At 44.9% G+C, this 23,728-nt stretch overlaps 2 protein-coding genes across 2 annotated transcripts in view; both read left to right on the top strand.

Moving 5' to 3' along the window:
- LOC137627823 (E3 ubiquitin-protein ligase rnf146-like) overlaps positions 1 to 1,616 on the top strand; it is a 45,846-nt gene extending 44,230 nt beyond the window's left edge. Inside the window, exon 4 of the mRNA XM_068359201.1 lies at positions 572 to 1,616. Within this exon, the coding sequence (XP_068215302.1) occupies positions 572 to 1,494 (923 nt within the window). The 3' untranslated portion in view covers positions 1,495 to 1,616. The remainder of the gene's footprint in view (positions 1 to 571) is intronic.
- Positions 1,617 to 6,694: 5,078 nt separating this feature from the next.
- Positions 6,695 to 23,728, top strand: part of Svip (small VCP interacting protein) — a 30,255-nt gene continuing 13,221 nt past the window's right edge. The window contains exon 1 of the mRNA XM_068359199.1: positions 6,695 to 6,839. The gene's annotated coding sequence lies outside the window, so the exon portion shown is untranslated. The remainder of the gene's footprint in view (positions 6,840 to 23,728) is intronic.

Raw genomic sequence — 23,728 nt, 5'->3', positions numbered from 1 at the left:
CCCTGTCGCACCCTTACTCTGTGGCAAGTAACCAAACAGTTAGTGTCGGGAGAGATGGCAGAGGTGGTGAGGGGGATAAACACAGGAACTCACCGCGCAGTAAGTGTGTGGCTGGGTGCACTTCCTCAGATCAAGGTGCACATCATGGATTCCTGTGTCCAGTGGTACATAATTGTATAACACTCATGATGTGAACCAAAGAAAATAAAAAATATGCTGCAGCTCATGAATAACAGTTAATATCTTTGTTTATAGAGTAATATTAGGCATAAAGTGTTGTGGCTGGTAGGTTGTGGGTAATGTTTATAAATACAATACAATATATCAAAGTTACCAGTTACAGTATTTCCTAGAATGTATTTTTCATGTAGTTCCTATCCTTTATAGTACACAGAATGCTGGGAATTTAAAGCATGGACATTTTCTTAAGGCATCCAAATTGCTTGGCTTGCATTATCGAGATTGCTTCATTTACTGGGAAATATGATTTATGATGTTTTTTGTGGAACTTTATAATAAATTTATACAGCTATGATTTATCAGAATTATTTTATATGCTATACTTTTACAGGTTGGTGGCAGTATGATGAGCGGACAAGTCATGAATTGGAGGCAGCATATGGCTCCGGTCAGCGTGCATGTGAAGTCCTTGTTGCTGGCTTTTTGTACATCATTGATTTTGACAGGATGGTTCAGTTGAGACGTAACGATCCTAGCCGGAGACGTCGTATCAAGAGGGACCTCAGTTCTATCCCTAAGAAGGGTGTTGCTGGTATTAAACTTCCCAGCCAGTTGGAAGCAGAATTGTCTGCCCTTCATTCTGCTGCTCATGCAATTCATGTTCCATCTTCAGGGGATTCCAGTTTGAGTCACGAATTTGGAGAAGGTCACTTAATGGGACCTTCTGCTAACAACAATGATTTATGCCCACCAACACCCACGGCACCGAGCAATACTCCGCAGACGCCTCACACACCCAGTGCCACAAGCAGTAGTAGTGGGTCACCTGACACAAATGAGCCAACGCACATACATGCCCTTTCCACTGATTCTCACCGACATCATTATCACATCCCTCATCACCACCATCATTTGCACTTTCACCATCCTGTTCATATCCCTCATTTTTTAGCTCATAATCTAACTTCTAGTGCGGATCACAGTATCTTATCTCACACTGTACATTCTCATCAACCTCCTCATCACCATCACAGTCAGGTCCAACGTCATTTGTCACACCACCCTATCCCTGAGCTTTCTCCCACCGGTAGTGATGTTAATGAAACTCATCCTGCAGATCAGTCACGCTCAGTTCATACTCCACCGCCTCCACCTCCACCACCTGAACTTGAAGAGGCTGTTTACCAAATGGACCAATTATCACTCTCTGCAGATATTCCCGAATATTATCCACTTGAAACTGCTGAAGTATCAGCAGCAGAGGAAACAGAACAGTACCATTTGAATCTATCTTCGGAGGATGAACCACTTTAATGTTTCTGGTTTTTAATTGTAATATCTGTGATCTATTATGTTTAATATACAGTATTTTTTTCATTTTCTTGGAAGGTGTGATATACAAGTATCAACTAATAAATTGCAGTAGAAACTTTTAATCTTGTTTTCCGTGTTACCTATAATATGTGTTTGAAATTGTTTCTCAGAAAACAAAGAAAAGAGGGAATTGTTTATAAGTAATGTATAGGGGTAAAATTAACTCTTGCTCTATTTTTCTTTTGTCCTTTCACCACTTGAAGATATAAGATGTTTACAAGCATTGAATAAGAAATGTTTATAACATTAATTTCAAGAGATGAGAGCACCACTGTCTAGCAATCTTTGGTTCCTGACTCAAGCCACTATCATAGCATGATAGATTTCACTTATCAGTCAGGAAATCTATCTATCTATTTACAAAGGCATTTCCCCCAATTTTGGGGGATAGCTGACATCAAACAGCACGACAAGGGATTCATCCAAGTTTGGCTGGTACTGCCTGGGTGCCACAACCCACCCTCCCCCATTATCCACCACAAATGAAGTTTCATATGCTGAATCCCCTGCTACTGTTACCTCCGCGGTCACCAAGGTAACCGGAAGAAGCAGCAGGTCCTACCGGAACTGTGACACAATCGCTCGCCATTCATTCCTATATCTAGCACGCTATCTTGCCTCTCTCACTTGTATCCTCCTATCACCCAGAGCTTTCTTCACTCCATCCATCCACACAAACCTTGGCCTTCCTCTTGTAGCAGACAGCCATTTTACATTCTCTCAACATGGCTTGCAATAACCTTCCACCAATTCTATATAACATCACATTCCACATTGCTTCCCTATCAACTCTATCATACGGAAATAAGGAATGAAGTTACTTATTGGTTGTATGATATGAGCCTCCTTAATTTCCTCTGAAAATGCTCCTATTCTGAGAGGCGGTTGACAGGCTGCCAGCGATACAGCCAGTATCTTATGTATCCCTTCTATGGGATACGGGTTGTAACGCTTAAACGAATGAGAGGGGTTGAGTGCTCATATGAACAAATTTGTTTCAGCACATGGACTCAGAATAACATTAGTGTGCAAATCTCTACTCTTGAGTTATGAGCAATATGGCAATGCAGCCATTTTGGGAGCAGTTAATGGTTCATTTGTTCTGAGCTAAAAAGCAACCACATGATCAAGTTTGCAGATGTCAACAAGCATGCAGATAACATTCTTCCTCCTCTGCAAGTTGTAGAAGCAAGTGCAAAAGAGGGCCTTGGAGTTGTCACCTAGGCATATTTTCAGTACTGTACTTGAGATGTACTTGCTCAGCTCTGTTGTCAGGAGCAGGTAGTAGCGGTAGAATGGTCTACACCTAAGTAGCGAGAAGTCTGTTAGAGGTCTGGAAAACTCCGATGATCAACCTGTGTGCCACTCGACTGAACAGGAAGCTAGCTCTTGGTGTTTTGTTCCTCTGTGCCAATCATGTGCCTCTCCGAAATATTAATTTCATTATCTATACGACAGCCTCAACATGAATGCCACCCCTACATTCAGCCAGATATTTCTTGTGATCAACTATATTCTCCACCTTCACTAATAGCATGACCCTGGTGATTTCTCGGCTAGAAGTCATGTGGTATCTGTATCTGTCAGGCCCCCTTGATCCGTGTTGCTCAGACAGTCACATCTGCTAAGGTATTAAGAGTTCATGAATCCCCTTGCACTACACATCTGGTGACTATCCAGCATCTACTGCAAAAGAAAATCTTTTCACATGGGACGACCATGGAAAATGTACCATCTTCTGTCGCTAGTGTACCTTGGCTGAAACAAGATCTACTCTGCTTCTTTGGTAAAGAATCATCACTTCGGTCCTTTCTCAAATATATAGGTTGAAGGGTTTACTGTAGACCTCCTAATGAGCTTTGGCCAGAGCAGTCTTGCCCACCACATAAAGTTAGATCACCAAAGTGGGATTTGCTTATTGTTCTTTATAGTTGCAGTGTTTTCCCCTACTTGCATTGGGGTGCTGAATAACCTCCCACGACTCAGAGCTGGGCATTGTAGCCTAAAATTCGTAAATCTAATAAAATTATGTCCAGGGCCGAGGCAAACTCCTAATAGGGATAATTTTTTAGAGTCCTTACTTGCCTTGTTGGTGAAAAAAAGTAGCTGAATTGCATAACTTGTACATTTATATCTCTGGGCAATGAGATTTTTTCTCATACTCATTCATTTCATAATTTGTGTCTTAATTCCATCCTTGAGAGATTGTTGATAATGCTCCTGAGGAAATACCGCTGGTCTCGCCAAGACCTTTGTGTTGGTATCCTTTCAGAACTTGACACATCTTGTGTCCAAATTCCCTCTTTCAAAGTAAATTACAGTCAATTACAATTACATTCGCTTATGGGCTGCCAACGCAAGACCCCGTCCCGTGTCTTGCATAAGGCAAGGCAATTTTAACAGACTGACAGACTGTGTCCAAATGTCAACAATTTGTTTGCACTGTCAGGCAAAATAATGCAATTTATTTCTGGCCTGGTGATGTAATCAAATGCATATATACTGTATGTCTTCACAAGGTTTTGACTTCTTTTCCTTCAGGGCTCGCAAAATCATGGACATTACCCCTTCACTAATCCATAAGAATTCCTGACAGCTCAAATACTGACGGCAGATAATTGGTTGTGCCAAATCCCTTTGAAGAACTGATACCCTGTCTTACTGCTTCCAGTCATTTGTTAACAATGCATCATACAGCCTTTTCTAGCTTTCCCAAAGAAGATATCCAAATAGAAGACTGGGATTTTTTTAATCTTAGGAAAACATAAATCACTTTTGATATTTGTAATTTTTAACAAATAATTTTCAATGCAAATCATATAATATACATTTCTGCTGGCTTCAAATCCTCCTGTCATTTGTTTATCTTATCATTTTTAAAAGTAGACCTTGCTAGATTACAGACATTCAGGTTTAAAATAACACCAAAATCAGTATCTCAGCATAGAGAATAACTACTTTATATGTATATGAACCAAAAAAATTTTAAATCAAAATTCCAATGGTGTGACATTGATGTAATGTGCTGTTAAATACAGAAGAGAATGTGCAACTGCATAAGGATACTGTATATCGAGTCAGGATTTTGGATTCAGTGCTTACCTGATGAGTTTGTTCTTAGAGAAAAAGTTGCAATGAGTGAAATGTAAAGTTGAAGAATATGATTATCTAGTTCGGAGGACACCAAAAATTAAATTGAAAGCAATGCTGATGAAGCACGAAAATATTTACTGAAAACACTGATTCAGAAGTTTGTTAATTCTCTATTGTTTAAGTAAACTTGTCGCACTCTGCACTGGACAGGTAATGACAAAATAAGTGACAGCGGCAAAGGTAAATAATGAAAACATGTCTTCACGGTTGTACTGAGCAATAACCTTTGACCCCATCCACCAAAAGAGGTATATTAAATAGCTTTTGCTATGTTTTAAGAAACCCACTTTTGTTCAGTTTGGCAAATTTTATGTGACTGCATTTATATTAAGTAGAATATTTAAACTAATGAATTCAAGAAGAGAAGCACTTTCCGAAGACCAATGAAGGAATTAAGGTGCAGCAAAACTGCATTATTATTATTATTATTATTATTATCATTATTATTAGCTAAGCTACAACCCTAGTTGGAAAAGCATGATGCTATAAGCCCAAGGGATCAAACGGGGAAAAATAGCCCAGTGAGGAAAGGAAACAAGGAAATAACCTAAGAGAAGTGATAAAAATCAAAATAAAATATTCTAAGATAATTAACAGTATTAAGTTAGACCTATCAAATATAAACTATAAAAGCCTCATAAAAACAAAAGGAAAAAAAACAAGATAGAGCGTGCCCAAGTGTAGGCTACCCTCGAGCAAGAGAACTCTAAACCAAGACAGTGGAAGACCGTGGTGCTGAGGGTATGGCATTACCCAAGACGAGAACAATGGTTTGATTTTGGAGTGTCCTACTGGAAGAGCTGCTTTCCATAGCTAAAAAGTCCCTTCTACCCTTATCAAGAGGAAAGTAGTCACTGAACAATTATATTCTAGTAGTTAACCTCTTGAATGAAGAAGAATTGTTTAGTAATCTCTGTGTTGTCAGATGTATGAGGACAGGATAATGTATAAAGAATAGGCCAGACTATTCGGTGTACATGTAGGCAAAGGAAAATTGAGCCGTAACCAGAGAGAGGGATTCAATATAGTACTAAACTTGATATAATGCTAAAAAATATGAATTACTTACAGTAACGATTGAAGATCTTGTGTGTAAACCCGAGTAGAGGCTAGTTAGCACTGACACTTATGTTTATTTAAGTTTGTATTGAGGTTTACTTCTGTCGTTTCTGAATCGGGTGACTTCAAATGCACTATTCAGAAAATTAACAGCGGGTGTCATTTTTCAGTAAGTTGAATTTACCATAAATTTCAAGGTACATGAAATTTGTAATACGTTATACCTTCCATATACAGGAGTTTCCGTATGTGAATAATGCCACCAGTGCATTTGGCCCTTGTGATGCACCCCTGTAGGGATGTAAGTGACACTCATGCCCTTAAAGCAGTACACTGTACGTATTACTTAAAAGACTGAAACGTTCTTTCAGCTCATAGCTGCAATCCCGTTTTAGTCTTACATACACCCCAGGTTGCTCTTTCTTATTTCCATCATGCTGCCTACACTCTTAACATTTTCTTTGTACTTTTGCAGGATTTTTGCTACTGCACACGAGCACTTGAATAGCTTAATTTGCTTTTGGGTCTATATATATCATGTCCTTATTTTGTGAGGTTTATAATTATTCTGAACAGTCTTGCTGGTGAGAGAAGACTGTGTTTAAGCTTTTATCTTTTATCTTATCTTCCAAATTGGCGATGGAAGTCTACTGATTGCCTTAACACTCATTATAATTTACTGTAACCAACAAGTGCAATAATTACACCACTCATGTGGAGTTACTATTAATACCATGGCAATATTATGATCCAGACCAGGAGACTTGCCTACAACATACTGTAATTTCCAAATCCGCTTGCATTGGAAGATAGACTACAATATTAAAGGTTGAAATAAAAATATTGCTTGATAAAATACTAAATAAAATCTCTAATATTTATTAGATAAAATAATATTCTCTTAAAATGATAAGGATTATGAAAGTTTTTATGAGAAATTAAATGACCACTTTGGGAGTATACAAGAAGAAGAGTCCGAACCTGTCAACCGATAGCTCCCTTATATTTACTTCGAAACGTCATATCTCTGTGGCATTTCACTTCGCACCTAAAATTCCGAAGATTTCGTCTAAGTAAGTTGTTCAATTTTAATTGTTCAGAGTGATAATGTGTGTTACAGAAATTGTTCATGATCTATTTGCCTGGGAATGACCCTTGTCCAACAATTCGGAGTTTGGTTTTCGAAAATGGTTGGCTTGTGTTTACTATTGTATGTAGTCTTCAAGGCTATCCCCCAACAAATTGGGGTTTTATTGTAAATCATTGGAAAAGTTTTATTTATTAAGAGATTCGGTTTTATATATAAAAACTCTCTTTTTTCTAGATGACCGTTAATTCCTCCGCAAATAAATAGTAATAAGATATACCCTAATATATTCTACAGTAATGTGGGTCATCCAGTGGGAACGAGTTTTGGGTGGGAAAATTTAGTAAAGTTTTACTGTATTACAGATTCTGATTTCGGACAGAAAATATGTTTCCCTGTAGTAAATGACTTGTTTTGACCGATTTTGACCTTCATTTCAACCGCAAACATACAGAACAACCAATTCAACTAACTTTAAGTAGACGAACTGGTTGCTGTTATTACGGATAAAATGAAGGTGAAAACGGGTTAAATCACATTATTTTCTACAGAAAAACATATATTTTCTGTTAAAATATTTAAATATAATGACTTTTGTTATATATATTCTGTTAAGATGATTAAATATAATGTCTTGTTCAAATTCCGTGTCACTTCACTCACGTATGTACTGCGAACACTATCATTAGCAACGTTACCAATGTTACACAGCGTTACCAACGTTACGATGTCATTGCTAACGTTAGCAATGCTACGGTAATATTAGCACATGTATTTTAAATAATTTTTCCATATTAAAAGGTACTAACAAACCCACCTAACCTAGAAGTTCATAACATTAGCAATACTATATATATAATGGTTCTTGTTTCGCCACTGGCTTGCTAACGCGCGCAGGAAAATAATACATCAAGCTCGTATGTACTGGCAAGCGGTAATGTTGAGCTGCGCACGCTAACATTAGCAATGTTACGATAACATTAGCAACGCTAATATAATGGTTCTTAAAATATAATGAATTGTTCAAATTCCGTGTCACTTCACTCACGTATGTACTGCGAACGCTAACATTAGCAACGTTACCAATGTTACACAGCCTAACCAACGTTACGATGGCATTGTTAACGTTAGCAATGCTACGGTAATATTATCATGTCTATTTTAAAGCATTTTTCTTTATACCCTTTACACACTATATAAAAAGGTACAAAAAGGGTACAGAACCTAACAAGATCTAAAAACATTAAAATTAAAGAAATTAATGAATTACCTTACGTGAATGTCCTTCCTGTAAGATAGGAAGGAACGGCACTTGGGGCACTGTAAACGTTGGGGTATTACATTGTGTGCTTTAAGGAAATTATCAACATTGGATGTCATATAAAAAAAATCACCATGAAATTTAGCAAATGCTCTTAGGTATGGAATACTGCAGGCACTACAAGTTTCTATAACTTCCTCCATCGCAAAATACGAAAAAAAAAAAAGCTCACTTGAAATAACGAATACCTGACTAGGACAAAGGTTTCCATGGAAAAGGATTTAGTGGAATTGGTATGAATAGACCACTTGAAGAGATAAGGGAAGGGGGTAGGGAAATATTAACCCTCACCCCCTGTGCAAACTTTCCATTCGTATCGGTTCGTGATTGGTTAACGGGAAAACAACGGAGTCTAGAAGGTAAACATGAATGAACTAGAATGGGGAAACTTGTCCAGAGCAAGTATCTATGTGAAATCGGGGTGTGACAAGGTAATAACAAAATGAATAAAAGTAATATAGGAAGATAAAATATTTAATGGGAATATAAAATGGGGTGATTTTATAATAAAATGTGTAATACTGGGGTCAATCGTAACATGTATACGAGATTATTACACAAAAGGAATGGTATAGTTGAACTGGATCAAGTAATATATTTGAATAACGCGGGTGAAGAAGACGAATAGTTACATTTCACGGTTAGAGAAGAAGAAATCCTATTGGTGGAGGAGGAGTCTCTGTGCAGGAAGGCGGGGTTTTTGCGCAGAAGGTCAAAACCTGCTATGTAGAAACGAACGGACGAGAGCGACTACAACAGGCAAATAGAATGATAAAAAATAAATGAAAAACACTGCTAATGTTAGCATGTTACGCTAACATTGCTGAAGCTCTACATCACACGTTGGCAGCTTTGGTTACCGTATTTTTCATGAGACATAGCCTTTGCAACGGCGTCTCCAAAGTTTATCCAGTTATACTGGTTTGTCTTTTCTTCTGTTTATTATACATCCAAGAAGGTAATATATAGAGAAGAAAAGGCTTGTTTTACCATTATATATCGTTTCCCCAGTATGTTTTCCCCACCCAAAACCCCGAGTTCCCCCTGGGGGCCCCTCATTATCCTAGGATATAGATATATTTATATTTCTGAAACTATTAATTTGCAACAGGAACGAGTGTCATTTTTGAAGAGATCGGAATTTTTTTTTTTATAGAAAAAAGGACTTTTTTTTCCTATTATTTTACTGTAATACAGTAAAATAATACTGGAATTACTTCTGTTCATTCATTTGTAAGTAGCTCCTCCCCCTACCTTCCCGTACCATATGACGAAGTTTACCACATTTGGGCATATTTGTATACATGAGTGTGACTTAGGCGGTTCTGCGACACACACCCTGTTTTCTTAGGAAAACTTCCCAGTTCCTTTATAGTTGTCTTACATTATGGTTGTGTGCTATGTAACACAGTGTAATGGCTGCCTTTATTGCTATTTTGATGCTATAGCCAAGTTTCATGGTGAGTATTATGGTACTCCTAGTGTAGTGAATAATCAACCCTGTTACCCCCAAAGGACGTAATGGTACGTTTCACAAAAGCCATCCCTTTACCCCCATGGACGTACCGGTACGTCCTTGCAAAAAAATGCTATAATTTTTTTTTTTTTCATATTTTTTATAATTATTTGAGAAAATTCAGGCATTTTCCAAGAGAATGAGACCAACCTGACCTTTCTATGACAAAAATTAAGGCTGTTGGAGCAATTTAAAATAAATATACTGCAAAATGTGCTGGGGAAAAAATAACCCCCTGGGGGTTAAGGGTTGGAAATTTCCAAATAGCCTGGGGGTAAAAGGGTTAAAAGCTCATTGTGTTATCTCTCAAAGTTTAAAGTGTCCCAAGTGTGATTCTGTAACGATTGCTAAGACAAAAAAGACATGTAGGTGTCAATCATATGGTAAGGAATTATTTGTGACTTACTTTTAGAGTTTGTGACCTGGGAAGGGGGTCCAGGGGTTTGTCCCTTGGGCTAGGTCTGTGACCTTGGAAGTGGGGTCTGGGGCTTGCCCACATCTAGGTCTGTGACCTTGGAACTACTAGGTTAGGTTAGGTGGGTTTGTTTGGTTCTGTGGCCTTTTACAAATCTTGAAAGTTGAATAACTATTTGTTCCGTAACCGAAATACAAACCACGCTATTTACAAAGGGTTATTACTTTTAGCGTAGCTGAAATGGCGAGCCATTAGAATTTAACGAGGGTGTATTACCCCCGCGCTAGTTAGCGGGGGGGTAGGGGAGTGGTAGCTAGCTACCCCTCCTCCCCCTCACACACAGGTGAATACTCACTTTCACTTTTGGCTCGGGCTGTGACAGACGTCTCTGTCTTGGTCCTCGCTTGGCAGCCATTGTCTGTTTTGTCTTTACTTAATCGCTTACTTTTCTTTTACTCAATATATATGTAAACATGTTTTCATGTTTGTATATATATTTGAGTATAGAAATAAGTAAGTTTCCTTTTCAGATGTGTGTGTGTAGTGTACGATATCTACGTGGAGGCCTCGGCAGTTAGGCCACCACGGCCTAATTTTATGGGTTGCGATCGAGTTTGACTTCGGTCTTTCTCTCTCTCTCTCTCTTGAGGTCGTTCACCCTATTACTATGTTTTACTACGCCCTTGTAGCTTCCTTCCCGTGTGGGTGGGGTTGCTACTCCGTACATTTTGTCTCAATTAGTTTATGAATCTAATTGTAGTTGTTAATTTTTCAGCTTGTAGAACGATTCCTTTCGGGGTTTTCGTTTTTTTCCTTAGTGTTCATTCATTTTTAAATTACATAATTACATAGTTACATAATTATAATTGTTATAATTCTGTTTTGGTTACAGCTCTCCTTCCGCGAGTGTAAGTGTTGTGAGGGCACGTGCCTGTTGTGTAATTCTTGTTCCTTTTCCTCGGGATTCCTCTTCGGAGCCTTCCCGGGGGAATGAATGTGTACTAATATTATTTGTTTTATTTTTTTACAGTTACCGATCTAGTTCGTTTCTGTAATATAGCAACGGTGTGAGCTGTCTGGTTGAGTCCTGGGGATTCGGCTGTTGCTGCCTCCCCCCTTGTATTGTCGTCAGGGGCGTGTCTCCTTCTACTGGTAGTACTCCCGTGTCGACGGACAGCTCTCCAGTTCATTTTAGAACAGTCAGGAGGCTTGCCTCCTTGGGCGGATAACTTTCCTTCCGAGGGAAGTTTTTTCCTGTCCAGGCTTGAGCTTTTCCTCTTTTGGGGGGTTCTTCTCTTGCCTTTTTTTTCGTGCGACTATGCTCTTGGTGCTGAGCGGTCGCACCTGCAGTTTCGCTCAAGGGGCTGGGCAACTGCAGGAGCTCCTCTTCGGAGGATTGCCCCTTTTAGGTCACTGGCTGACCAGTCTCTTCCACGAAGTGTTTCTCTTTCGTTCGCGAGAGAGTACACTCATAGAGACTCCTCTTCGGAGGTTTCTTCTGTTGCTGTTGCTGTTGGCCTCCCTCGCCGTAAGGCCTCGTCGTAAGGGCCTCTCATCTCCCTATAAGGGTGCTTGAGGCGCCTTTTTGAATCTCCGTTTGCAGCCTACAAACTTCTTTTTCTCGATCTTCCGTCTTGGTGCAGATGGACAGCAGTCTAATCTCGTCTTCCGACGGGCAACGGTCTTCCCGACGGACAACGGTCTTCCCGACGGACAGCGGTCTTCCGACGGACATCAGTCTCCCGGCGGACAACGATCCCTTCGGGGCAAAGGGTTGCCCCCACGGGGGTTCTTCCCTTGCGTGTCAGGGTTTCCCTGCGCGCCCTTCTGTTCGTCAGCGCTCTCCTGTTCGTCAGCGCTTTCAAGATGATCTTCCCTGCGGTTCCTGTTACGTGCCCTGTGCGCCCACGTTCGCCCTCGCGATCTAGAACTTCGGTTCAGGTCGGGGTCAAGGACTCTTCTTCTTTGCGCAGGCTTCCACGCGTAGCCTTCTGCTCGTCAGCGATCATCAGCTCGTCAGCGATCATCAGCTCGTCAGCTATCATCAGCTCGCCAGCGATTGTCAGCTCGTCAGCGATCATCAGCTCGCCAGCGATCTCCGGATCGCCCACGTGTGTTACAGCTGGCACGCCAACGTTCTCCAACACTTCTGAAGGAACATGGTTCGCCAGCTACTAGCTCAACTGCGGATGCTGATCGCCATCGCGCGACCCTCAACTGCGGATGCTGATCGCCATCGCGCGACCCTCAACTGCGGATGCTGATCGCCATCGCGCGACCCTCAACTGCGGATGCTGATCGCCATCGCGCGACCCTCAACTGCGGATGCTGATCGCCATCGCGCGACCCTCAACTGCGGATGCTGATCGCCATCGCGCGACCCTCAACTGCGGATGCTGATCGCCATCGCGCGACCCTCAACTGCGGATGCTGATCGCCATCGCGCGACCCTCAACTGCGGATGCTGATCGCCATCGCGCGACCCTCAACTGCGGATGCTGATCGCCATCGCGCGACCCTCAACTGCGGATGCTGATCGCCATCGCGCGACCCTCAACTGCGGATGCTGATCGCCATCGCGCGACCCTCAACTGCGGATGCTGATCGCCATCGCGCGACCCTCAACTGCGGATGCTGCTCGCCATCGCACAACCCTGAACGATTGCCCGCTTACGCATGCTGCTCCTCATCGCACCACCCTGAACGATCGCCCTCCTGCAGATGCTGATCACCATCGCACCCTTTCACGCGATCATTCACCTGCGCATGCTGCTCGCCATCGCACAACCCTGAACGATTGCCCGCTTACGCATGCTGCTCCTCATCGCACAACCCTGAACGATCGCCCTCTTGCGGATGCTGATCACCATCGCACCCTTTCACGCGATCATTCACCTGCGCATGCTGCTCGCCATCGCACAACCCTGAACGATTGCCCGCTGACGCATGCTGCTCCTCATCGCACCACCCTGAACGATCGCCCTCCTGCAGATGCTGATCACCATCGCACCCTTTCACGCGATCATTCACCTGCGCATGCTGCTCGCCATCGCACAACCCTGCACGATTGCCCGCTTACGCATGCTGCTCCTCATCGCACAACCCTGAACGCACGCGATCATTCACCTACACATGCTGCTCGCCATCGCTTACCGCCAGCGATCTTCTTCACCTACGCGGCAGCACGATCCCTCGGCGCGCCCGCGCGATCGCTCGCCTGCGCGCCCGCGCGATCGCTCGCCTGCGCGCCCGCGCGATCGCTCGCCTGCGCGCCCGCGCGATCGCTCGCCTGCGCGCCCGCGCGATCGCTCGCCTGCGCGCCCGCGCGACCGCTCGCCTGTGCGCCCGCGCGACCGCTCGCCTGTGCGCCCGCGCGACCATTCGCCTTTGCGCGACCGTTCGCCCTCGCGCGACCATAGTTCGCGGCGAATTCCACAGCCGGTGGTAGCAGCAGGGACGCGTGCTCCTAGGCGGCACTCGGGATCACCTCCATCCAAGCACAGGTTGGTAGTGCAGGACGAAGACAGGTCAGTACAGCATTCTTCCCACCTTCTTTTCAGGCAGGAACCGTCGCGTCCTCTCCTAAGGATCGCCCGATCCCTTTCACCTTAGTGAGGATTTCGGACTCTGTGTCCTTGGAGCAGCAGACATGGTTTGATCCGCTGGCACGGGCGTTAATGAGGGTTATGAAACCAGCACTCACCGGCCAGGGTAACAAACCAGCGGCTGTCTCTCCTACGCTGAAGAGAAAGAGAGGAGTGGACTTCGTGGTGACTTCCCCCAGGGCGAAGTTGGTTCCCAAGAGGTCGGTCTCGAGGGTCCCCTCTCCTGCACGAGTACTCTCTCCTTCTCCCGCCCTGGAAGGATTTTTGGCGGGGGGGCTTTCCGTTCAAGATTTCTCCATCGGACAAGGGATGACTGCTTACCTCTTCCTCTGGGAGCTTACCAGGTTCTTTCCCTCCTCGGTTACGGCCCGAGGTTTGGTTCAAGGAAGCTACAGGAAGATCAAGGGTACTTCCTCCTCTCGAGCTCAGGCACCTTGGCCTTTCGTCGTTAAGTATCTACTTGCGGACAAGCTCGATGTTGTACCATCTGGACGCGCTGACTGAAGGCTTCCTTCGGGTGTCTCATCTGTGGAGGTCAACGACCTCAGACACCCTTCCATCCTTGAGAAGAGTTTTGTCTTTGCCCAAGGACAGAGACTTAGACATCTGCTGTGCGGAGTAAATCGACTTCCGGTTTCACTCCTCCAAGGCGCTTTCTTCCAGACTCTGCAGGGCTCCAGCTCCCTTTTCTTTCAACCACGTCGGCCTAAGTTATCGGCTACGACAACTGGGACAAGGTGTCCAATTGCAGTTTCCTCCTGTCAGGAACAGATGGCACGGGAGACTCCCCCGGGGGGGCATAGTCCTAAAAGGAGTTCACGAACTCTAGGATTGCAGGTTTTTTTTCGCTGGGAGGATGCTTAAGGTTACTCATCCGAATGACAGCTTCCCGATGCCCATTCCCGCACAATCTCTGGGAGTAGCCAAGGATATCGCGCCTGCCGTCTCTGTCAGCGGATTCAGTGTCTCTGAACCTCTATGCCATAGCATCAGCAGAGTTGCCCGGTTGGGCAGAATGATCCATACCTTAGGCGAAGGTCTTCCTTAGGATCATCGACGGCTTCACCCCCGGCCCCCTCAGTCGATCCTTTCTTGTAAGGAAGGATCTGAGAGGGGATGTCCATAGTCGACCTCTCAGCCCTGATCAAGTTTGTCGAACAAACTTCGGCCAGCGTAGACCAGCAGAATCGATCAGACTGGTAACGAGGCGACAGGACTCCTTTAACCCTGGATCGGAAGGACGGGTACTTTCAGTTTCCATTCCATCCATCTTCCAGGGTGCTCGTCGAATTCAGCCTAAACTGCAAGTATTCCTGCTTATGATGCAGTGTGGCTATCCTGCCGTGGCATAGCAGGTTTGTTTCCCCAGAGAACTCTCCCTGCCTTCCTCTTGGCCGCTCAGGTGCAGACTTCCGCCTCCTCTGCTGTTTGGAGGGCTGGTCAACTCCGGTAGGCTCGGGTTTCGACCTTCTTCAGCGCCGGGAAAAGCTTCCGAATGCTGACCATGAGTGTGGGCTCATGGTATTTTGCTTGGAGCCTTCTCTTCCTCTGCCTCAACATCTGGAGTATCTGGCCATGATATTGAGTCAACCGCCTTACCACGTTGGAAACCCCGCTTCTCGTCCGTCCAGCGAGGTTAAGCAACGTCGGTACTTGGATGGGTGACCACCTGGGGACGCCAGATTTTGTTACCACATCCTCCGAGCCTTCCTTTCGGTTGACTGTGGCAAGACTGAGGAGAGTCGCAGTACCTGTTCTCAGTCAAGCAGAGTTTTCAGCCCTACCTTGGAACGTTTCCTAGTTCTTCTTTCCTCATTGACCCGTTTATAGTCCGAACGGTCGCCTCAGGATAAGTTCCATGTGGGGCGATCCAAGTTCCGGTGGCTTCAGGCAATGTTTAACCGGACTCCCTGGCCCTATGGGACCAGCGGAACTATTAAAACCTGCAATGGGTGTTGACCTATGGAGCCTCTTGATGGTAGTGGATATTCTCGTCCTTTCCCCACATTCTTGATGCGGTTCTCGGACTCGTCAAAAGAAAGGGGGGGGGCATGTTCCGGTCCAGGCCTATGGTCAAGACCTGAAGGATACCTCTCCATCATTCAGGCAGGCTTAAGGGCCTTAGTCTGGCCCCTCTTCAGATCCTACCGCTCCTGCCAAGTCGCCCCGTTGCGTGTCGACTTCATGCTAACCAGCAGGGGACGCATTTTCACACCTTCACATCTTGCAGTAGAGATACCGGGATGATTGAGATTCTCTCAATTCCACCATCGGCTCTCTCATTCCAGGCAGGGGAATGTTTCTCTCAGACTATCCGAGCAGAGCCTCATAGAGAGAGTGTACCTAGGGGTCTTTGACCTTGGGTAACCAGCAAGTGCTGGTCTGGGGGACCTGATCGCGACAGCTTGGAACCTCAAGCTTCCGCTAGTTTTCCCCCCAGTCTCAGACCCCGAGACTCTGGCAAGATGCATTCCGGTGATGGTGGGACAACTTCGACGCCTGCGTCTTCCCTCCTTTTTGTCTGCGGACAATGGGTCTCAACAAAACCAGGTTGTCTGTCAACCTTTCAATGGGAGAGCTCCACTGGGACTATGCGCAGAACGGTTTCTGGACCCTCTGCTTCCCCTGACGGAACTCCCGGGAGAGCTTCTCCCACGGCGCAGACTACTCAAGCAACCACACTGCGACATCTCTCCCGAACCGGGGCGTCGCTTCGGCTTCATGCCTGGAGACACTACGCTTCCTCCTCTAGAAGAGACAACCCGCTACAGTCGCGGTACGGAGGTCGCGTCATCTGCGATAGTCATCCACAGGGGTCTCCCAGGCAAAGTGAAGAGTCTAAGGTGGTTGGTGCCGTGGGAGATATACCTCTTCCCGTGAGGCCTCTTCTCCAGCAATAACGGTCTTATTGCCTTTCGGCGGGAGGAAACTCCTTTCCGCTCTTGGCAATGAAGCCTGTCGCTCAGCCTTTCCCTGACCTTCAGGCTTAAAGGAATAACTTTTTCCTGCCCGCTGGATCTATCCTCGCTCATGCGAAGCTACGATCGTCCCTGCCCTAGTCGGAGGAAGACCTCCAACTTGGAGCATGGCTCGGACTTTTAGTCCTTTAAGAGATCTTCTCAAGACCCTTTTACGACAGGCCTCGGATTGTATTCCGCCTTGGGTCTTCTGCTCACTCTGGCCACGGCCAGTGTGTAAGCAATCTTCTTGGTCTCTTACTACTCCCCCCCTTTCTAAGGAAGAGGGGAAGGCAACATTCAGGCTCGCTCCTGAGTTGTTGGCTAGACTCAGAATCTGAGGGTCCCGACCCTTCGGTCCGATTCATTCAAGATTTTGAGTCTCCATTCTGTGTCTGATGTCCCAAGACCTTCTCTTTCTTGCCAGTACAGGAATCGAGAGGTTAGCGCTGGGAACAGCTGCAGTTTGGCCTCAGTTGCAGCCGATTTGGGAACACAAGGAGGACATGGGGGGAGAGTCACCAGTATACCTCTTCAGCCCGGACTCAAGGACATTCATCTCGACCTGTCTTCAGACCCTCCCCCGTCACGTCGCCCTACAGCACGATGTTGGATACATCGCAACGTCCCTCGCCTTCGAGTAATACTACTCTGTGACGCAGGTGCTACAAGCTGGAGTCTGGAAGCGTCTGATGACCTTCGCAGCCCGCTTCCTGCAGGGCGTGACCCACAGGAGTCTCGATACGTTTTCTATCGCTCTGTGGTGGCTACACAACAGCTGGTCTAACCTCAGGCTCCTTTTTGGACAGGTAGCAGAAGGTTGAGGGCATTGTTATCAGGTTTTAGTCTGCATGAACGAAAGAAGTATGTCTGGCCCTTACTTCTTTCTTCATCATCCCCTCTACGGGGAAGCAGCATCCTGGTCTCTGCATAGCTGACCTCGAACCTCTGCAGGTAAACCATGCTTCCTTGTGTTCCGAGTATTGAGTCAATACTGTCGCGTCCCCCATACCCTGACGAGGTGGTATTGGGAACGTCCTAACCCAGAGTTCCTTCTGGAACTCCAGGTCAACTGCCTAGGACGGGTCACACTTCTTCCTTCACACACAAGCTTACGTAGGCCACATGGTTCCTTGCGGTGCAAGGAACTTGTGAGGTGCAGGGACTCCTTTTCTCGAGTGCGACTCACTCGGATTCTGAGTCCCCGGGTAAAGCCAAAGCCAGTATGGCTGGGGACTTTCCACCCTTCCTAAGGGATAAGTCACCCTTTGTAAATAGCGTGGTTTGTATTTCGGTTACGGAACAAATGACAAATTCGAAGATAATTTGTATTTTTCCTAACCATACAAACCTTAGCTATTTACACATATTTGCCCGCCAGCCCTGTCCCCCAAGACAAGTCCTACCTCTAAGTGAAAGTGAGTATTCACCTGTGTGTGAGGGGGAGGAGGGGTAGCTAGCTACCACTCCCCTACCCCCCCCGCTAACTAGCGCGGGGGTAATACACCCTCGTTAAATTCTAATGGCTCGCCATTTCAGCTACGCTAAAAGTAATAACCCTTTGTAAATAGCTAAGGTTTGTATGGTTAGGAAAAATACAAATTATCTTCGAATTTGTCATGTTTTTTCCTGTTTTTGCCCACCAAAAGTCCCAGGTTCCCACCTTTGTCCGTTGGTAAGGGGGGAGAACAGTTTATTTACAGTTGAAATAAAAGTCAAATTCATTGAAAGCACATTCTCTACATCTTTACAGTAGGGAAAGTTGTCTTTTTCTCTTGGAAATGTAGTTCCGTGTCGTTCTATAATTTTACTAAATTTTAAAATGTATCTAACACATATCTGGGAGATGTCCTCTTGTGACTGGTCATGCTGGAACTGAAGCTGAGGTGGACAAAAATGGTTCCTATAAAAACAACATCCAGGAACTTGTGCAGAAATATTAGGAAGCTCTTAATTGTCTTTAAAGCCAGGTAATGATTACATCATACAAAAAAAAAACAGAATGACTGGCAAGAGTGAATGTACACAACGCATGCGCAGTAACCCGCCAACAGTCTCTCGAAAGTAAACAATGGACTTGGACAGTGGAAAGGTGTTTACTTTTTAGTTGATTGATATGCAAAACTAGAATGGCAAGTGTTTAATGTGACATATTGACAGTCAAAACTTTACTAAAAAATGTAATAATGATACTAAGAAATGTCCCACCTACATCCCATTTGTTTAATTTTGAGAGCAAGTCTTTATGATTAACACAGTGAAAGGCAACATTAAAATCTAGGGCAGAAATATGCCATGCAGTGTACTGTATATTTAGTCATTAAGTTTAAAAGTTTGAAATATGCTTTAATTATTAGGGAGGGTTTGGTAATATCAAGGTTATGTTCCCTCGAGCTGTTTGTATAGCATTTTGTATATGATTGAATTACTTTATGATTTTCAATATTAAACTTACCCGATAATCATGTAGCTGTCAACTCCGTTGCCCGACAGAATTCTACGGGAGGGATACGCCAGCTATCACTATACTAGAAGGGGGTGTACTCACAAGCGCCACCTGTGGCCAGGTACTACAGTACTTGTTGTTGACGCCACCTCACTTTTTCCTCTGTCGTGCTTCCGGCAAGACGTTCTTGGATACGCTTATGATTTTGGAGTATTGTTCACGGTTTGGTGAAGTATTTCTCTAAAATTTGCAGCTATTCGCTATACTGGAAACTTCTATATTAGCTTAGTTAGCTTTTGGAATTAATTTAATTATGGTGACGAAGAGAGTATGAACTCTCTTTCACCTTTTAATGGCCGACCCTTCCCTTAGACGGAAGTGTTGGTGTCTAAGAGAGTATAGACTCTCTTTCTTAATTTTGCTTAACAAAAGTTATAGATTTATTTTATATCTCTCCGCCTCTTATAGGCCTCTTCGATTAACTTCCTTTTATTATAAACTTATTAAAATTAATTTTTATATTTGTTTATATTCGACCTTCCTAATAGTAGGCGGTCTTTTCTTGGTACCGAAGTTAATTAACATTGAGCCCGTCATTTCGGTTTTACCTGTTAACATATTATGCTATTTTAATGTCTTTGAAAGAATTTCTTTGATAGTCTCGTACTGTTTTCAAAGTTGAACTAACGTTTTGTTTTGTCTCTGCAGTTGTTGACGTTCAGAACGTTCAACTTGCGCTCTATCGTTACGATAGAGAAAGAATTTTCACGGTTTCACGTTGCAGTAAGAGTAACCGTGTCTAGCGTTTTGTTCATTCTTTCTTAACTTAATGGTTTTAATCCTAATAAAGGAACTTTTCATTTTGGGAAATATTTCAGTTTTTTCCTTTAACAATAATATGTTTTAACGATATATATGATTGGGCTCTTCTCTCAGGTTCTAAGTCAAGAGAGAGAGAGAGAGAGAGATAGAGACGGAGGGAGAAAGAGGAGGATAAACGTTTCATTCAAGCGAGTAACGTTGTTATCGTTTTTGCTCTTCTCCCTAGTCTCTTTAGGGGAAGAAGGTAAACGTTTCTAGAGTGATCTAGTGTTTAGTCTCTTTCCAGCCACTGAATTATTTATCTTTCATTAGATTTTTCTGTTACATTGTAATTCTGTTTTCGCAATTACTAACTTTTGAGAAAGGATAGAATTGCGTGTTTCAGGTACAAACCACTTAAAGTTTCGAGTTCAGTGAAATAAGTGCAAACAGAAAATCAAAGTGATAAGTGATTAGCGCAAAGTGTGTCAGTGTTGTGTGTGAGGGTACTTCTGTGCGCGCCAGTCGTCCTCCCAGTCCGGGACCTCTTGCAAGCTCCCAAGCCCAGGGGAGAAGCAATGTCAAAGGGCAAAAGGGTTCAGCAGGCCTTGATCGGCGCACAGAAGTATCCTCGGTGGTTGCGGGCGTGTCTTACCGAGATCGTCACTCCCACCCGCAGACGATTGAGCCCTTATTTTGCTCGTCTGCAGAAGAAATTTAGGGGAGAAAACGCTGGTCTCAGGTCTCAAGACCTCTTAAACGTAAAGTCCAGACCTATGCCAGACGTACGAAGTTAGAGTTCAACAACCCGGATGCAGTCATTGGGTTAGCTCTGACTCTCCTCAGTCATCAGTTGAATGCACTCCGCCTAAGAGGAGTAAGGTTCTGCCGCAACAGATCTCTGCTGTTAAGGCTTTACCTCAGCAGACCTTAGTGTCTGCCGACCCCAAGTTGACTCTACTGCAGTCCATGCAGTCACAACTTTCGGTCTTGATGCGTGAGTGTCGGGCTGAGAAGGTTGCGCCTCCGCCTGCGCTCGCTCCGCCTGCGCTCGCTCCGCCTGCGCTCCCTCCGCCTGCGCTCGCTCCGCCTGCGCTCGCTCCGCCTGACCGCAGTACCGCCTGCCAGGCGTACGATGTTGAGCCACGTTATGAGTTTACTGATCCCTGTGGTGTGCAGCTCCCTCCGCCTTCCTTAAGGCAACCTCAGCAATAGGAACAGGAGGCTTATACCTCTCTTCCTCCGCTTCCACTTGCTGTTCCACCAGTGAGGCAACACTCGCTTGAGGTACAACAACCTCTCCCATCCATGAGTCAGTCTCCTCAGCTCTCGCTGCAGCGAGCTCAACCCTCCTCAAGGCAAGCACCTCAACACCTTAGCCTTGCGCCTCAGGAGCCTCAACTTGCGAGACTTTTACTGCGTTCTGCGCAGCCACTACCTTTTCGCTCTCAGCTCACACCGCAGGAACCTCAACTCGTTCCTCAGGAACTTGCTACTGCGCATCCGCCAACCACTCAGCAAGCGCAACCCTTGAGTTCAGCCACTCATGCCAGGAGTCAGCCTCCTCCACCCATGCGCCTACCTTCTGCTACTTCCTTTGATCAGCCTTTGCAGACTGAGCCTCAGGTGTTCCCTCAACAGAGTCTTGAAGAGGAAACCACAACTATTGTTGTTCCAGCTCGTTCTGACTCTGCTGTTCAGCATACCTTACCTCCATTTTCAAACATTAGGATAATGGAGGTTATTTGTATTACTTATAAAAATATATTTGTATTCCTTGCAATATATTTTTAACAATATCGCAAAATATGGCAAAAATATGAATCATGAGTTATGAATGTAAGGTAAATATTATGTTGATATTAAAACCCCATGCAAGCATGCATAAAGCACTCTAGCACTGGTCATGGAATTTCTGAGAAATGTTAAACGCCATGCACACGCTCTGCTTACCTTACAGCATGCTCTACATACAGCATGCTCTGCTTACAGCATGCTCTGCATACAACATGCTCTGCATACAGCATGCTCTGCATTCAGCATGCTCTGCATTCAGCATGCTCTGCATACAACATGCTCTACATACAGCATGCTCTGCATACAGCATGCTCTGCATACAGCATGCTCTGCATACAACATGCTCTGCATACAGCATGCTCTGCTTTCAGCATGCTCTGCATACAACATGCTCTGCATACAGCATGCTCTGCATTCAGCATGCTCTGCATACAACATGCTCTACATACAGCATGCTCTGCATACAGCATACTCTGCATACAACATGCTCTGCATACCTTACCGCATGCTTCTCAGTCACACATCTTTGGTTGTTGCCAACTCACTAGACTGTCAAGCAGTTTCATAACGTTGCCTTCTAGTCTGCTGCTTTTGCACCAGTGAAACCCTCACTGAGAGAACTTAGCTTTTCTAGGATATGGTCCCTGTAGATGAGAAAGTTCTTTTCTCCCTCCTTCTGATATTCCCTTGAGGACTCTGTCATTTGGAGGGAGCCTTTAGCTGCGTAGCCTCCTATGGACTTTTATTTAAGCATAACATGCTTCCAGGGAAGGTAATGGTTCCACTTCAGTCGCTAATCCCGTCTGTTACCACACCTGCTCCCATAGACCTTGAGCTGTGTTGCAAGACATGCAGTCCAAGCTTAGTCCATGTTAGAGGATTTTTTGTTTACGGAGTCAATATGTCACGGGGAAGACGTTCAACAACCAGCAGAAGTGACTTGTTGTGACGCAGTGCGGCAACCTCAGCAACCCGATAAGGAGTTGTCTGTACGACCCAGACAGTCTAGACAGATTCGGGTTGTCACTGTACTTCCTCGCTTGCCCATGGTTGACAGTTCACAGACTGTGCAGCAGTAACATGATCTTGTGTCCGGCTCCGTCAGACGACTGGCTTTTAAGAGCTCCCACAAGTCGTCGCTGTCTGGAGATTTTCAAATGGACTATGGATCTGACCAAGGAACTGGGCCTCCTGGTCAATTTTGAGGAGTCTCAGCTCGTCCCATCCCAGACCATTGTCTCCTTGGGTATGGATCTTCAGAGTCGAGCTTTTCGGGCTTTTCCGTCGGCCCCAAGGATCTTCCAAGCCCTAGAATGCATCCAGAGCATGCTGAGAAGGAACCGATGCTCAGTCAGGTAGTGGATGAGTCTAACAGGGACACTTTCATCGCTGGCCCTGTTCATCGTGTTAGGGAGACTCCACCTCCCCCCCCTTCAGTATCATCTAGCTGCTCACTGGATAAAGGACATGACGCTAGAGACGGTCTCAGTTCCTGTTTCCAAAGAGAGGAGGTCTTCTCTCGCGTGGTGTAAGAACAGCTTTCTTCTCAAGGAAGTCTACCTTTGGCTGTTCAGAAACACGACCGCCGTCTCCTCTCGGACGCATCAGACACGGGCTGGGGTGCGACTTTGGACGGACAAGAATGCTCGGGAACATGGAATCAGGAGCAAAGGACACTTCACATCAATTGCAAGGAGTTGTTGGCGGTTATTCTGGCCTTGATAAACTTCAAGTCCCTCCAGCTTAACAAAGTGGTGGAGGTGGACTCTGACAACACCACAGCCCTGGCTTACATCTTCAAGCAGGGAGGGACTCTTTCGTGGAAGTTGTTCTAGATCGCAAGGGACCTACTCATCTGGTCTAAAGATAGAAAGCTAACTGGTAACGAGGTTCATTCAGGGCGGTATGAATGTCATGGCAGATCACCTCAGCCGGAAGGGTCAGGTCATCCCCACAGAGTGGACCCTTCTCAAGAATGTTTGCAGCAGACTTTGGGCCCTGTGGGGTCAGCCAACCA

Source organism: Palaemon carinicauda, chromosome 35 (assembly GCF_036898095.1).
Source record: "Palaemon carinicauda isolate YSFRI2023 chromosome 35, ASM3689809v2, whole genome shotgun sequence".
NCBI classification, from domain to species: domain Eukaryota; kingdom Metazoa; phylum Arthropoda; class Malacostraca; order Decapoda; family Palaemonidae; genus Palaemon; species Palaemon carinicauda.
This window is presented reverse-complemented; position numbering and strand designations above follow the sequence as displayed.